The 17,129-nt window shown below is 52.0% G+C and overlaps 1 protein-coding gene and 3 non-coding genes across 4 annotated transcripts; 3 read left to right on the top strand and 1 right to left on the bottom strand.

Annotated features, from left to right (window-relative positions):
* The first annotated feature begins 1,985 nt into the window (after positions 1-1,985).
* Positions 1,986-6,608, top strand: LOC117639984 (gamma-soluble NSF attachment protein-like). Its single transcript, XM_034376120.1, is given in 10 exon segments — positions 1,986-2,325; positions 2,823-2,890; positions 2,975-3,059; positions 3,164-3,181; positions 3,276-3,483; positions 3,582-3,652; positions 3,778-3,955; positions 4,049-4,175; positions 4,178-4,284; positions 4,369-6,608. Coding segments are annotated over 10 exon segments (1,026 nt in total). The 5' UTR covers positions 1,986-2,266; the 3' UTR covers positions 4,474-6,608.
* A 1,475-nt stretch (positions 6,609-8,083) lies between these two features.
* On the bottom strand, positions 8,084-8,154 carry Trnag-gcc. The gene has a single exon. It is a non-coding gene; the product is annotated as a tRNA-Gly (tRNA).
* Positions 8,155-8,401: 247 nt separating this feature from the next.
* On the top strand, positions 8,402-8,474 carry Trnaf-gaa. Its single transcript has one exon. It is a non-coding gene; the product is annotated as a tRNA-Phe (tRNA).
* An 8,103-nt stretch (positions 8,475-16,577) lies between these two features.
* On the top strand, positions 16,578-16,649 carry Trnae-uuc. Its single transcript has one exon. It is a non-coding gene; the product is annotated as a tRNA-Glu (tRNA).
* Positions 16,650-17,129: the final 480 nt, after the last annotated feature.

The following is a 17,129-nucleotide window of genomic DNA, read 5'->3' as shown; positions in this document are numbered from 1 at the left end:
ATTTTTCCCACTGCCCCTGAAGGTATTAGCTGCCTGTGACAATCACCCTTGGAGCTAACCAATAGAGTTCTAATTGCAGTTAAATAATGTGCTATATTTTACTGTTTTTATAAATGTGAGGGTTGAAGATGGTTAGGTAATAATAAATACTGTAAGTAGCAATCACCAGTATCAATGTGTTAGCATATGTATATTTTTTGTAATTTATTATTACTTGAAAGTGATTGCTTTCCCACCATTAAAGTAGTAAAGTATGATTATCAATGGTGACGGTGATAATTCTTTGCATCTAAGCTTATGTCTTCTTCTTTAAAAATAAATATGCTGGTGAGGGGCTGGTAGTTGGCATAACGTGATAGCCATTACATCGAATTCTAACTTATGGTATTCCTCTCATTACATGTTATTTTAAGCAAATGTGTACTTAAGATTTCCGTGTTGATAAAGGATAATTTGCTTAAGTTGAAGCTTTAATGTCAAATTTATTTTTGATACAAACAAGCTACCCTAGTGTTGTTGTTACAGGTGTAGGCTTGCTAGCTGTAAATGGTGTTTGATGTGTGGTTGTCAATTTACAAGACATCTTTCATTTCAAAGGCCCCTGCTTATCCACTCCTAAACCAAAGCACTCTTATTTAATTTAAATAATGACAATGACACCTTGTTCCCACACTGAGATAGATTGTGTCACCTGTTTCAAAGTATCTTGGAATTTGAACACAATGTTATGTACTTACTGTATTTGGTTCTCTCTACAGTCTGCTCGTAGTCTCTTCAGTCTTGGGTTTTGTGGATTCAAGGATAAGAAATATTTGTGGTGAAGTTGACTCCAGGGCAATGTTTTGAACTACAGGAGGAAACTAAGTTAATAATTTTGCCACCCATCCTTTTTGTTTTTCTAATCTCATTTGCCGACGGTAATCATTGTTTATGTAAATATTCAGTCACCATCTTTTGCTCTCTATTGTTTCAATCTCTCTGTTTCATGGAGATGGTAGTTACAATAAATAAACCTGTATTATTATTTCTATAGTTAATTTTATAATCCTAATGTTAACCTGTGCTGTGCTATGTCTTAAGCATGTGTTGATACTGATATGTGTCAAGCCTTGTAAGCTTTGTTTCAAGACTTTTCCTCTGGATATTCTTGAGATGCCAATGAATGGAATCTGCTAAAGGCTGCTTTGCTAAGCTCTTTAATTAATTGATCACGTTGTGTGACAAACTGTCAGAAACGTGTCTGAATTGCTGCAAACAGAACTAAAGCAAACGCTTGGTGGTCTTTAATGATAATGTTGAAGATGTTCTCTTTTTCAGAAGATACTCATGGCTGCTAACTCGGCTGTTATGTATTCATACATGTTTTGTAACATTTCTTTTAATGTAATATGTCTTTGTCAGGTAACTATCTATGTCATTGAAACAGAGTAATTTTGCAGGTATATAGGATAATTCGTTAAGCAATACATGTTTGTCTTTCACCTAACACATGAAGAAATGAATCCAATATGTTAGAAAGATGTTTGTCCCCGTTTTGAATGTGAGGGGGGATAGGTTTGCATTTCATAATTACTTCTAGGATGTCTGTGTGAGCTAACAGTAAAATTTGTTACTTCCATGTGTATGAGGAGTCATTTCTCAAAGCACAGAAAACTTGACAACATTACATCCTTTGTCAGTAGCAAGCAACTGGCTTGATTTGATACGAGTGTGAATGGGATGCGCTGCATCATGTGATAAACTCCATCATCCATGTTTGTTGTACTTTTATGGACTGATACTTATTTATTTTGAAGTATGTGTGTACATGCTATGTCATATTATTTTGTACTATATAAAATATATATTTTTTTACTCGAATATGCCTTTTAATGAGTTTGACCCAATCCTCTTATCAGAAACCCTAAAAGAGGTTACGTAAAACAATAAATTTTTTTCCATCATTTGGAAATGTGCAATAAGTCATTTATTTTCCACAAATGGCGAAGGAAAGGCCGGGGCTGCGACATGCGCTCGTTTGAAAATGGGAGGGTCGCGCGCCATTCGCGAGCTGCGCGCGAGACATCTCCACTGTTTTGTTTCCTGTGGTCCTCTCTCTCTCTCTTTTCTGTCCGCCAACCTGTTAGAGTGACAAGGATAGCATCAAGGTGGTTTCGGACGTGGATGTTAGCAGTAGACACTTCACTTCGTGTCCGTGTCGTCGTCCATGTAGTGTTCTGTGTTCCAAATTTTGTTCGGTCGAGAAGCTCTCTCTGAAATAGAAGTCATGGCGAAAAATCAGAAAATTGAAGAGGGATTAGAATTAATAAAGAGCGCTGAGAAGAGGTAGGTATCATGATCTGGAACTGAACCAAACTTGAAAAGCTACTCCAACATCTGTATTGATTTTCTCATTGTGAACAAGTGTGAAATGTTCTTTATCTTGTATTCAACACTTAAATTCTTAAAACGAAAAATCTTTGGGCCGCCTGAACGCTTGACTATGCGACGGAAAAGATTATTTGTCATTCATAGAGCTGTCATTGTTGAAATGATGTCTTTGGTGTTAAGTAAGGTTAGACGTCTCTGTCATGTTGGGCGTGTTTTCATTTTTCGCACGCAGTTCTTGACAATTCTAATTGGTTTAGCTTTAGAGTCTTGAGTAGTTTCGCTTTTTGAGACATTTATTTCTCGAATTGCGCTCTCCTATTTTGAAGCGTTGGCATGTGTCTGGATTATTTCACATCACTTTTTATACCAGCATTGTTTTTTCTTTGTTTTTTGGGATTAACCACTTTTATCCTTTATTTGTTTCATATCTTCCACCACTCATCTGACAACAGCTTGAAAACATCTCTGCTAAAATGGAGACCTGATTACGATTCTGCTGCTGACGAATACAACAAAGCAGGTAATGTCTACCGTAAACACTTTTGATCTACCCCATAAAACTTAAGCTCGATCATGCAATTGTTATTTTTATTCTTTTATACAGCTACATGCTTTCGGATTGCCCGTTCCCTCCAGCAGTGTAATGAATGCCTCTTCAAAGCTGCAGAGTGCTACAAGCAAAATAGATCGTATCCTTTTGAAACAATCTTTGTTTGACCTCTACATTATTATGATGTGCATTTAAGTTATTTTTCTGAGTGTGTAATTGTCAATTCCTTAACTTAATGCTCAGATTTTTTCATGCTGCCAAGTAAGTATCTCTCTCCATCAAATTTTAGGAAAATAGTTTTGTTCTTCAAAACAAGAGCCTTAACAGGTAAGTAACTATTGGGAATGTTTTACAGGTGCTTGGAGCAGGCAATGCTTATGAGCAGGGACCTTGGGAATCTTCTTGAGGTTGCTTCATTGGCTGAGAAAGCTTGCTCCCTCTACCAGCAACATGGATCCGCGGAGTCTGGAGCTTTCGCTTTGGATAAAGCAGCCAAAATTATTGAAGAATCCCATCCTCAAGAAGCCTTGAAGTTATATCAACATGGTGCCGATGTGGCCATGGTTAGTAAAAGTATTATATTCTAACATGTTACCTTCAATAAAAATCAGTGCATTATCAAAGGCAATATACATTCACTTTATTTTTTGTAACTTTACAGACGGAAAATAATGTAAGGCAATCCGCAGAATTTGTCAACAAAGTATCCCGGACTCTTATAAAGCTTAAAATGTGAGTTATTAGTTTGCTTGGGTTGTGTTTACCAGTTTTGGATGAAGCTTGATCGACCACAATGGTACTTCACATCACTGGTTTGCTTTGTGTTGTCATCTTTTTAATGTTTTCTGTGTTTGCAGGTACGATCAAGCTGCTGATGCTTTGAGACGAGAGATTGGTTTGCACGAACAGTCCGAGCATTTACCAGCTATTGGCAGGCTTGCTGTGGCTCTTGTTTTGGTCCAGCTTGCAAGAGGTGACTATGTGGCAGCTGAAAAGGCATTTAAGGAATGGGGAAACTGCTGTGAGGCACCCGAGGTGATTGTCCTAACTTATTTTCATCTTGAGTCTCATTTTACTAATCTCAAATTATTCTTAAATTCTTATCTTTCTTGCCTTTCTACTATGCAGGTTCAGACACTGGAAATGCTGCTCCAAGGGTTTGATGAAGAGGATTCTGATACCGTGCAGCGTGCTTTGAACAGTCCATTCATTAAACACATGGACATTGAGTATGCAAGACTTGCGCGGGAACTACCCTGCCTCAACCCACAACTGTTGCTCCCAAAGCAACGGTTAGAGAAAATGCCGCTCCATCGTATGTTTCTCCCAATGCACCATCTCATACTGCCACAGCTCAAGTTGATGTGAGTTGAACAACTTGATTTTAAAGGTAACTGTTATGATGCGTCTTCCAGACCTTTCTAACTGGAGTTCTTTTACCATTGCAGTTTGATGATACCAGTGCAAACACTGGTCTTGCCCCTCCCGCTGCACCGACAGTGGGAGCTGTAACCCCTTGCAGTGAAGATGAGTATGAGGGTGGTCTTTGCTAAACCTGAATTCTCAGTTTGTTTTGACTTATAGACTGATGGCAATATTGTTATAATTCAGGGAAAACATAAAAATTTTAGTGTCTTGTTAATTTTGTTTTTGTACTGGCAGTTGAGAAAATATAGGGTAAGTTGATCTGGTTTATTGTATGCTGGTACATACTAATTATTTAATGCCTTTCATATGCTAGTTTTTAAACTTCTGAATTTACATGTAATTTTACTGAGGGTATGGGTCAATACCTCAGTGTTGTGGGTTTGCCTTGAATAGCATTAGCCTTAGTGACAAACAAGATTGACCTCCATATGGAAAACCATCTGAGAGTTACTTGTACAAGTTAGAATCCAAGGACTCTAGCACAAGCACAAGCCATACTTGCATGGGCAAACCTTTAACACTGCAGTTTCTAGACTCATGCACCTGTATTCTTGTCATAAATTTTCTTAACCTTCAATTTGCTAATTTTGTGTAGCAGAAACAGTCCAATTGTTCCTTTTTTGAGAGTGTCATGTGGTTTCTTTTGTGTATTTTTAAATGCCATCTGATTTGTGGCTTTTTCTTTAAATGCTGCCCCTTAGTGGTAATTGATGATAAATATCACCTATAACAATACCTGTGTACAACTAATTACAACTAATTGTTTTGCTATGGTTGGGGCTGTAAACTCACTTAATACTTGTATCCCTCCCTTTTGAAAACTACACTAAGGTAATTTCTGGATTTACTTACAAAACTGTACTTTTTTGTTTTATCGTCTCATTTTTGTAGTTTGTAGGACAATGTATGTAAGCTAAGGCTTTTCTGAAGTCTTTGAAAGTGTATATTTCCTTTTTCTCTCTCCATCTTCAATTGATGCTCTTTGGAAGAATTTGTTCCAAAATTTAGCTTAAATTTGTTTTATGTTTTTGTCTGGATGGATGGTTTTGATTTGGAAGATGGTGCTTACAAGCCCTCTGTGGCTTGTGTTTGTTTGAAGTTCGTGGTTGCATAGAATGTCTGTTATCTGTTTCTCACTAGGTGTTCTTTTGAAGAAAGTTGACATTGATTTTTGTTGTGCTGATTATTGTTAAGTGAATGAAGGGCTTTAATGTGTAGACTTATTCATTTTACTTGTATCTACCACCATTTCCTTTATTATGCCTGTGATAGATTTTGGTGTCGTGTTCAAGGTTGGTATCCTTTCCTATCTATAACAAACTACGGAGGTACCAGAATAGCTTCAACTTGTTTTGTATTGTTTGGCGGTATTGAGCATAAGTAGAACTCTCTTTTTGTACATACTGTAGCTATGAACATATTTTCCAATACTTCCATTGTGCTCTCATAACTGATTTAAAAGTGATGGATGTGAAGAGCAATATTACAGTAGTAAATGTTTGCCATTCAGAGCACTGTACACTTCTGATAATATGCTTCTGTTTGTCACAAAATCTTCCGAAGATCTTATATACCAAAACTTTCTACAAGACTTCGACAAAGTTTGGTGATAGAATCTTGTTAGATAAAAGCTCTTTTTTCGATAAGGCAGAAGTTCCTCTGCTTGAGTCCACTTTGTCAGCTGCTGATTAATTTATATTAGCACTGCATTCAAATTTTATATTTTTAAATTTTATTTCATCATATGGTGTATTGTCTTATCAAGTGATGTGCACAAAGTATTGTGTACATTCATATTCACAGCCTAGTACCTTTTGTTGTTATTTGAAAGATGAAATACTATAGTTTCAGTGACTTGTTGATTCTTTTATAATATACATCTATTATTTCATCTGGAGGAAGAGTAATTTTGTTATCTAGTCGTGTAGCAAATTTTGTTGGAAACTTTCTTGCACTGTGTTAAAATTTGTTAATCTTAATTCCACATTTTCAGATTTTAAGTATCATGATTGTGCACTTTGGAAAATTCTGTGTGTCTAAAGAGAAATATCCTTTTCTTTTGTGAAAAAAAAATATCAACAATATCACCTTTTGGTTAGTGCCATTACAATGTATATTAAAATAAAAATAATAACATTCGCTATTGTGGCATAAGTTGAATGCTTTGTAATATGTAGAATCATCGTTAACAATCCAATTCATCAATTGTGTAGATGTGGAGTTGGAACCCAAAATAAAAGTTCCATAAGACACGCTGCTGGCCAGGCTCTTTATTTGGACCTCATCCCAGGGAATGGTGGAAAGAGATGGTGATCAGAACACTGGAGAGATGGGTGGGGATTCTCTCAGGCCGAGTGGGCCTCTCTGCTCTTAGTTGTTGCAGTTGGCACTGAGGGAGTGAGTTTCCCCCATTCGGATTTAGGATTCACCCCTCCCGCACGTTCGAAGGGAAAAGGGAGAGGGGGCTGCTGTGCCAGGGCCGGGCTGGCTAGGGCTGCTGCGGCCGGGGAGGCCGGGGTCACCGAAATGTCAGGAGTGCGTCACCCCCATCGCCCCCAACCTCCTGAATGCGAACCAGGCCGCGCTGCCGCGCCTTCCCTTCCCTTGCAGGGGATGTTCTCTGTGACTCAACCTGCCGCAACGTCACGCAGCGCTCTGGTGCACCCCAGCCTGCGCGACGCCAGAGCTAGAGCCAACCGTGGCCCGGCCCAGCCGACTTCCATCGACGCCGCGCTGTGTACACATCAAGACGCTTTAGTGTGCAGTCGGGTACACGAGGTACAGTGAACGCAAGCTGATAGCTCAGCGGCTGCCCGGTCGGCGTGGTTTGGCCAGCTTGGCCAGGGCGGGGATCGATTTTGCCATAAGAGGGAGGGGGCGGCACCGGGGATTCCCCGAGGACCACGAGTTTCAAATCCTGCACCGCGCAAAAGAGTTGCGTCGGAGCGAGCCCCGTTCTGTTCGCCTTGCGGCGCACTCCATGACTGTGCTATGATCAACGCTCCCGACCCGTCCGCGCCTATCCCAGGCGGAATGCGAACGATTGCCGAGGCTTACGCCAGCACAGCGTGGTACTCTCTACCAAGGATCCGGGGACTTGGCCCGGGGCGCCGGGACACGAAGTCCCCGTGGTGGCCCCGAGAGGAATGCTCGACACGACTCTGTAAGTTCAACTTCTTCGTCCGGTATATATCCCACCGGTGAGCGAAGGAAGTCGCCAGCGAGAGCGAAGGCTGAGGGGCTCGTGCCCGGCGCCCAGGTGCAAACCGTGCCGACGAGGGCAGAGTTTGCCTCGGGGAAACAAAGTCTCAGGCCAGCGTGGCGGCGCCCTGCCGGGTTTCGCCGCGGTTTAAGAAAGATAAACATATTTAAACACGGCAGCGTGGGCAGACGGTGGCGCTACGCGCGTCTGCGGCGGGCCTGGGAACCAGTCAATCGCTCAGCCTGCCCGGCTTGTAGAGCATGGACTTCACCAAACTCCTGTGTTGCCCAACGCAGAAGCTAAGCCAAGCGTTGTGATGATGGCATTTATTTATTTCCATTACCATCGAAGTCGAGTCAAATTTGGAATCATCATAGTACAGGTCAGTCGTGGTAGTTTGAGTAGAGGCAGGGCATACATAACTTTTTGCCCCCCCCCCCCTCCCAGGAGTCAAGTCTGGATCCGCCCTACTTTTCTTCACTTTTGCACAGCAGCAAAATTGTTAACCAATGGAACGCGCGGCAAAATAAGATTGCATCGGCCGGGAATCGAACCCGGGCCGCCCGCGTGGCAGGCGAGCATTCTACCACTGAACCACCGATGCTTCATACAGAGGGAAGTCAGAAAATCCAAAGTGGAGGGAGTTGGCAGCGGCTGCCTGAGTGAGGAGCCAGCGAGGTCGGTGGACTCGGCGGACTCGGGGACCCGACGGCACAAGAGGGAGAGAGGGAGAGGCGAAGCGGCGGAGCCGAGGCTAGCCGAGGCCACGAGCAAGCCCGAAGGCCGAGCCGATCCCCACTCCCTCCTTATCCGCGTGTGTGTCTCTGTTGTAGAGCGCCTTTCTCCCATGTGCCGAAATAGCTCAGTTGGGAGAGCGTTAGACTGAAGATCTAAATGTCCCCGGTTCGATCCCGGGTTTCGGCATTCGTTTTTGCTCGAGCGCATTCTCAAAAGTTTTGGAATCGTTGCACGAGCGGCTTTGCTGGCTCGTTGGTGTTTGTTGTTGCGTCAAGGATGTTGATGATTTATTTTTGGAAATTTTATGAAGACGCACTGCTGACCTTTTCACTTTTCGGCGAGCTGACGACAATCTGTCTTACAATCTTGGACCAATACAGGAGGGTGGGGCGGTCATGCCCTTATAAGGACGCGGAGCGGAACCCCGAGTTCAGGTGCAGGTTCGGGGGCCCTCCTTGGCCCTTGGACCCGCCGGACCCCCGGAGGATGGATGAGTCACGTGAACTAAAAGGGCCCCCTAGGGCTGACTATACAACCTACAATACGAGCAAAAGTCGACAGCAACGCCAGAACCACGGAGCCACGCCTCGGGCAGGTGCAGCCAATGGGTGCAGCATAAAGTGGCAAGCGCTTTGTTTTCGACTTTTGCCGACTTGCGCTGACGGCTGAAGGTCTGGGTCGCGTCCGTGGACGCCGAGACGCAGATCAAGGCCATCCTCGTGCTTTTCCAGCTTAGGCACTGCCTAGGCCAGCAGAGCTAGCAGAGCGTCCAGTGCGTGATGTTCCGCCAGCCGTCCCCAAGACTGCAAAACAAGCTGCTGAACCTGCACTATTTATTGGGGTCGAGGTCGCGAGGACGAAAACACTGGAAGAACAGAAAGCCGCGAAAAGCAGTTACCTCACCTCAGTCATCATCAGGCATAATGGTAGAATCGGCAGGGATTCAACTGCTTCGCGGTGGTGGACCGAGTCGGCCGAATCAAATAAACAAAATACAACACACGGGGACCGAGAAAAAAGTGGGGGGGGGGAGCCGAGAGGAGGAGGGGAAAGTGTAAGATGTAAGGTGGGCCGAGACACCTGCGGGGAGGGGAGGGGCAATGAGTCATCCCGAAACCTGTAGCAAGAGCAGTACCTACCTGCCGCCGTCGTCCCCGTCGCATCGGCCTAAGCCGGTAAGTTGGTGCCACTGCCGCCCTGTCGCCCCGCCCTCCCCGCCCTCGTCCCACCCCGGGCACTACACTGCGACAATTTGGCGCCAGTTGGCGGGCCAATTGGATTGGAGTCGCCGTGGCGTGTCGCAGCCACTAACCTAACCTATCCTCGCGTTCGGGGAAAGGACACAACCCGCCCCGACAGTGCGCTTCCTCGAATCAGCTGCAATATCACGGAGGGAGCGGCGCGACACGAAGTTTGCCGACAGCAGAAGGGGGGGGGGGGGGTAATTTGAGGGGTGTTCTGTGGAGGGAAACTCCGACGATCCCCGATACTGTGGTTCCAATTTCCCGGGAGGCAACGAGCACCGAAGCATCGGCGAGGCGTTTGTGTGTTTGTGTGGGCTGGGGGAAAACCTTTCCGTGTTGGCGGCCGTGTTTGAATACCACTAGGCGGATTCAAAACGGTACGGGACACGCAAGAGCTCTTTCATTGATAAGGGGGGAACCCTTGCCGCCACCGCTCTGGGGGTCTCGCCGGCCGGCGGCCTCCGCGGGCGGGAGATTTCTCAAAAGCGCCTGTGTCGCCTCACGGAAGGTCTGCCCGGCACGCCACACCCGCCGCGCCCCGCCCCGCGGTACGTACGTACAACCGCGACGCGCCAGGCCGGCGCCAGTGCCACCCCCGTCGGCCACCCCCGCCAGCCGGCCCGCCTCGGAAATACACACGGTGCTCGGTCGATTACTCCATGGAGGTAAAAATACCCCGCCCGGTTGACGAAGTGCACCCCAGTGCACCCCCTGGCGACCCCCGCCTTGCAGCTGGCAGTGCGCCGCGCGGAGGGCAGGCAGGGCGCCCGGCTGGAGGGAGGGGGGCTTTCCCCATCGGGGTGGTGCGCGCTGCTCTTGAATCTGGGGCCGTCTGAGGGAAAACTGAAAACGGCATCAGGCTCATTCCGTAGTGCCGTCTCTCTCTGTCTTTCTCGCCCCCGACGGAACGGGCTATGAATGAGTGCGAGTGCGACAGCAGTTGCCGGAGTTTCCCCGGGTCGATGTTTGAATTTCCCGCGACAACAATCGAGCGCCGTGGTGCTTCCCCGCCGCGTCCAAGTCGCGCGCACCTGAGCACCTGTCCGCCAACGACGGTTCCACGAAGGAAGCCGTGCAAGTTAGCGCCCCCCGAAGAGTGTCGCTGTCTCTCTATCTCTCTCGCCCCGTCGGGGCGGGCGCGCCGGTGCGAGAGAGACAGAGTGGCGAGCGCATACGAAAGCAGCGGCGGCCGTCGCGTCCTTGTCGGCAGACAGCGAGACGTCCGCAGCGTCCAGACATTGGCCTCGATGCGGACGGCTCTTCGTGGAATGGGGTGGCAGCCGCGAAGACGAAGGGGTGGGAGTCCTGGCCCACCCCACCCCAGCCCAGACGGCCGAGACGGCGTCCAGTGTAGTGGCATTTCGCAGTAGCGCTGCATTTGATATCGCCTCCCCAGCGAATAGCCCAGCCCTAGCCCCACGCCCCACGAGGGAAAATAATTCATCAGCATTGCTCGAAGTTTTCGAGGGTGGGGGTGGGGGCTTTTCCAACCAAAGTGCAGAGTTCTGCAGACACACTGTCGGTTGCGCGGCCGAGGTGGCTGGGCTCGCCAGGTCCAGGTAACATCGTTAGGCCGGCCGGCCGGTACCCGGCGGCAGAGGGGCCTATCTGGTGGATCGAGGCACGCTCTGTCTGTCCCTGTCGCTCCCACGTCCTCCGGGCCCCGGAAACGGAGACGACGGCCCGACGGCCTCTCTCCGGACGCCCGGCTTGGCTGCTCCGGGCTCCGGGCGCGGCGAGGGGGGGGGGGGGGGGCGTTCCGGGCGGCCGGCGTCCCGACGCGTCGGATTCTCGGAACCGCGCCGTGGCGGGGTGGGGTGAGGCGTGGGGCCGCGTCGTTCGGCCAGTACAGTGGCGGCGGGGGCCTCTCGCCACCTCTCGCCGCCCCCCACCCGGCGGCGGCGCTGGGGCGGCCAATGGGAGGGCGTCGCCGTGCCTGTGCCGTCATCGCGGGCCAATAGGGGCTCGGCGCGGACGCGCGCTGATTTCAAACCAGGCGCCGGGGAAGTACGCGGGGGCGGCCCGCTTCTAGGACTCTATCAAACCCTGCGACCCGGCGGCATTTGGCGTTCCGAGTTCTTGCCCTGCGCGATCAATGGCTGTGTTGGCCGCCGGGCGGTGAGCGAGAGGGAGAGAGACAGAGGCGCATCCCGCGAGAAGCCTTACCTTGCCTTATACGGACATGTCCCCCTCCCCTTCTCCATCGTGCGGGTTCCTTTATCGGCGGCCCGCCGTGCCTCCGCGCCGTGGCTCCGCGCCGCCACGCGGCCGGTGGCGTCGGAGCGAGCGAGAGAGACTCGGCGTCTCCGTCCCACTGACGTCACAGTCGCGGGGGGCTTGACGTCACGACTATCGCCGTCTCTCTCGCGCGGCCCGCGCCGCCGCGACGCTGTGGCGCGACAACGCAGACTGATTCCGAGTCGTCGCTCTGCCTCTCTCTCTCTCACTCTCTCGTGCAGGTGCGAGAGAGACAGAGCGACGACTCTCGGAATCGGTCGGCAGGGATGATGGACACGTTATCGTGCGCGTGTTTGTCCGCCGCCATTCATCGAGTACAGTCCGCTCGCTTGACGTGACATCCCCGCGGCCCTTCCTGGCCATCCTGGCTCGGACTGCACAGCCGCGGTCAAGAGTGCGACTCTGCGACCGCGCGCGTCTCCTAATTGTGCGCGCTAACGCGCTTGCGCCACTCGCCGCGGGTACTTCTTGCTGCTCGGACTGTACACGGGCTGTACCTCGCGGGGATGCAAATGCAAATTGACGCGTGCGAGGAAATACTAATAACAGCCGCTTGCCATATGGTACCCGCAGAGTACGTACCCGCGCACGCACTGTACCGACGGTACCGTCGGTACCGACTGTACTTACTGCCCGCAATCGCGGGGTTAAAGCCGCGCGCAGTGTTGCCAATTGTGTGCCTCCAGCATCTCGCCAGGCTGCCAGGCACACTGCCAGGCTGCCAGGCGCGCAAAAGGGAAAAAGAACGGAGCACGGGGAACAGCCATGGAACAGCCCGTGCTGCTGCAGCCTCGGTAGGTACCCGAGCTCGCTGCACGGGCTGCACGGAGAGAACGAGTTGCCTGCAGACTGATTCCGAGTGGGAGGTCTCTCTCTCTCTCGCACTCACGGGGCGTCCCGCATGAGTGCGAGACAGGCTTCGCCGCTGCGCTGCCGGTGTGCAGAATGTGGAAGTTCAAGGCCTGGCCGACTTTCGCTGCGACGCACGGCGGGGCGCGGAGCGGGCCGGAGGCGATAGGCTATCCAGTTGGGTAACCGAGCCATTGCAGGAACCGCAATGCCAAAGCCAATCATTGCTGTGCAGTGCAGTACAGTACAGACGGACAAAAACTTTCACTTGACAGTTCACAGTGAAATTACTTAATTTATTTTAATTGTTTTGGTTTTAAATTCTTGCCGCGTTCCGGGAACACGTGAAGCATATTTTTCAAGCCCCTTCCCCCCTCCTCCTCATCAGCCACCTGCACTGTGATGTGTCCAGAGAGGCTGGTCCGTATAACACCCTCCCTCCCTCTGTGGACCGAAGACCGAGCCGACAACAGCCGACACAGGTGCACTGCACACAACAAAAGCCTAAAGCCGAGTCGCAGTCAACAGCAGGACGCTTCCGAAGCCGACGCCTCTGTTCTTGTCCATCCAAGTGAGAGAGAAAGAGGGAGGGAGATGTCCCACACACACACACACACACACACACACACACACACACACACACCTACACACACACACACACACACACTGGCGCAAACACAGCGACCGGCCGACGCTTTAGGCCTGCTCAGGTATAAGCCGAAGAGACGGTAAACGACAGACTGGAAAAAAATCCCCGCCCTCGAGGTGAGAATCGGTGCGTTGCAGCGTTGCAATGAGAGTGTCCCGTACGACGTTAGTACACTGTCATGCTGTCATTGCTCTGGCCGTCCAGCGTTTTGCAGCATGCGGCAGGACAAGGACCCCTGGGACCTGCCCTCCCACCTTTGTCCCTCGCTTTACCTTTACCTGGGCAATCAAGGGCGACTACTTGGCCTCTCCAACAACCTGCCCAGACTCGCTCACCGTCCGGGTTGCAACGCACTGTCAAGAAAAATGCGATCCGGGGACAGAAACGGGAAGCTCGCCCCGCACCCTCAAGACGCTGTGTTGTCATGGCTATTCTTGAATAATCGACGCTCTAAATTCGCCCAAGTGTCCACCTGTCTTCCTCTCTCGCACTCGTGGGGCGTCCCGTGTGGGTGCGAGAGAGACAGCGACGCGGAACGCTGTGACAGTGTGCCGGGTCGCCCACGCCGATTAGATACCGATGCGGGACCGGCGCGGGGCGCGGGGAACTGCGGGACAGGTGGATCGGCCATCAGTGTGCACATCGGTGTGCAAATTTTTCCTTTTCGTCCGACTCTGATTACTTTAGAGAACAGCTTTGGGATATTTTGGCCAATTCACTTGCCAGCTCGCACAGCCTTCATCGTTCATTTATAAAATTTTCAATTTTCAATTTTTTTAAAACATGCGTTTTTTGTCAACATTGCATTAGAGTATACGCATCCCGGGGGCCCCGAGCCGCCCCGGGTTGATTCGCCGGCAAAGGTGTTTTGGTGCCGGGGCGGTGTGAGCCCAGCGCCGCTGCCACCGCCGCCGCGCTGCGGGGGTGGCAGTGGCAGCAGAGGCCGGGGTGGCACCCGTACCTCCGGGCGCAGCACCCACCGCCGCCACCGCGGCAGCAGCGACCGTCTTTTGTTGGACGTATCGTATCGACCGGTGTGCGCTGGTGTGCGTGCCTGGCGCTGTAGCCCCTGGCCTTCCCCTCCCCTCCCCCGCCGCCACGCTCCGCCACCCCGCGCGCCAGCGCGCCCCGCTCCAGCCCGGGGGAGGGACCAGGGGCGGAGGGGGAGGGACGTCGTCCAGCTCCGTGAGGCTCTCCGTGAGGCGAGGCGAACCAGCGAACAGCCAAGTCGGCCAAGTCAGTCGAGTCCGGTACTCCGCGCCGTTCGAATCCTGCGTGACGTCACGCGGCGCGCGCGTGTTGTGAGAGCACGCGGCGCGAGTGTCAAGTGTCAGTGTGTGTGTGTGTCTGTTTGCGTGTGTGTCTGTCTGTGTGTGTGTCTGTCTGTGTGAAGTGACTCCGCTCAAAAGGCGTGTGCACCGCGCTGTGGATTACGGTGATAGAAGCATTCATTCTGTGCTGCACCTGAGGCGCGCTCTGTGAGTGCGCTTCGCTGCTTCGCTCGGCGAGTTCAGCTGCAGCGTCGCGACAACGGGTAAGGAAGTGGCAGTGGCAGGATACTCTTACTGTCGACTGCACTGACAAATGCCTGGTGTGTAGGGACCTCAGGCCGCGCAGGTGTCTCACAGCCTTCCCTCTCTGCAAACCGACCCCGTGCACCGCTCTCGTCGCTCTGTCTCTCTCACACTCATGGAGCGCCCCGTGAGGGTGCAAGAGAGAAAGCAGAATCAACCAGCTGGGCCATGCCATGAGGCTCGGGGTCCTGGTGGACGTTGGGCGTTGGGGCTGCTTGGCGTCCAGGGCGTCTCGGCGTGCTGCAGCCCGCGAGCAGGCCGGACCGCACTGGATGTTGACCCGTCTTGCCGTGCGCCTCGTGCCCGTCCGCGTTGAGCCCGTCAGATGATTCACGCACCTGGACTGGACGGGCCGGCATGGAGTGGGGCTGTGGGACACGGCGGTGCCGGGCCTCTGATTCCGAGAGTCGTTTTCGTCGCCCTGTCTCTCTCGCAATCGTGAGACGTGCCGGGTCGGTGCGAGAGAGACAGCCGACCTCTCTGGCCCCCAACAAGACCTGCCGGCCGGCCGGGCCATCTCGTGGCGTGCGGCGGGGCGGGACAACCGCGGCGGTGTTGTCAGATGGAGGCGATTGACACCGGGTACCAGTGTACCACCGGTACCACCAGCAGCCTCAAGCCAAGTGGCTGCTCGGCCACCGGAGGCACCTGTACCGAACCTGTACCCACCTCCAGGCGAACACACACCGTGGTTCCGAGAGCCTTTTCGATGCTCTGTCTCTCTCGCGCCTGAACCACCTGAACGGTACGCTCAATGAGTGCGAGAGAGACAGGGCGCACCCCAAGGCTGCTGCGGCAGCTCACGCACGTGGCTGTCAGTCTGTCTCTCTCGCACCCAGGGGATGTCTCGTTTAGGTGAGAAGGACAGCGACGAAACGCTCTGCGAAGCCAGTGTGCTTACAGCGTCTTAGCTCCTCGTATCCCCTGCGGGCCCACCCCCGCCACCCCCTGCAGGCGCCCCTCACGCCCCGCGTGTCCACTCCACTGTTTTCCCTCGCTGCCGCCGCCTGCACCGCGCTCCGATAAGGCTTGATAAAGTATTGCGATGCGAGGGGTGAAATAGCGGCGCGTGTCGCTGTGTGTGTGTGTGTGTGTGTGTGCGTGTGTGTGTGCCTCACAGTGTGGGCGGCAAACACGGACCACGTGACCGTGTATCGATTTGAGTTCCTCTTCGGCGTGGGCGCCCATCCGGTCGTTTGAGTTGGTTCTGCGCGTGCCCTTGCATGGTCTCGTGCAGGTCGTGGCAGATCATGCAGGCCCGGAACAACTCCAGGGTCCTGGAACGCCGTCGTTACGCGGAACGAGCTCGGCGTTGGGAGAGGCGCGGGGGAAGTTCCGGTGCTCCGCGCACTGGCTGCGGGTGCTTGCTTCGAAATGCAGCAGCCTCGTCTACGACGTCTTATCACGAATGCGAGTTTCTTCTCCTCCATGCGAGGCCCTCGTCCGTGCACGGCCGTCTCAGCTTTTCGCCGTTCGTGTCGGAAATCGATCGCGGTTCGGGCTACGGCCGAAAACGCCCCAGCTGTTGGCGCACGCCGTCGGCCCGTCGGTGTCGTTCGCACGCCGCACCGCGCCGCGCTGCGCCTCCGTGTTTCCGAGCGCGGCCGCCAGAGCGCGCCCCTGGCGCTCGGAGCGGCGGCGGGAAGCGCGCGCACAGGTTCCCCGTTTCCCCCACCACCGGTAGCGCCGCCGCGTTCTCAATGCCACGCGTACGCCGCCCAGCACTCCGCAGCCATCCCATGTGGTCTAGTGGTTAGGATTTCTGGCTTTCACCCAGGAGGCCCGGGTTCGATTCCCGGCATGGGAACACCTTTTTCTCGCTCGGCGCTCGGGTTTGGTGAACGGGAATACTCGTTTTGAGTAGTGTCTTTTCAACGCTGCTACATCTTTTGAAAGAAAACAGTTCCCTTGAAAAACTTTTCCTGCTTTGTAACGTTTTTATTCCTTCTCTCCTCACTTTTGGCATTTTTGTCTTCCGATGTTTTACCCCGTTCCCTCCGCAAAGTTGCGTCGCTCTTCAGACATTCTTACGTCAGGGTGCTGTGCCTGGCGGTGCCGTGCCTGGCCCGCCCGCCAGATCCAGAGTAGGCAACCCGGTAGGCCCTGCTGTGACCGGTTGCCTACCTCGCAGGCTGCCTCAGCCACTCAGCCGGGCCGCAAAAGCGACATGATTCGATTTTCGATTTTATTTCCTGCCGATGTTCCGCGGTCTGACACGAGCGGGCGGCGGATGACTGGCTGCAATATGCAGGGATGCGCCTTGTTTACTTGTGTATGATGTTGGATT

This window comes from Thrips palmi, unplaced genomic scaffold (assembly GCF_012932325.1).
Source record: "Thrips palmi isolate BJ-2018 unplaced genomic scaffold, TpBJ-2018v1 HiC_scaffold_12, whole genome shotgun sequence".
Classification (NCBI taxonomy): domain Eukaryota; kingdom Metazoa; phylum Arthropoda; class Insecta; order Thysanoptera; family Thripidae; genus Thrips; species Thrips palmi.
Note: the sequence above shows the minus strand (reverse complement) of the source record. Positions and strands in the feature narration are given on the sequence as shown.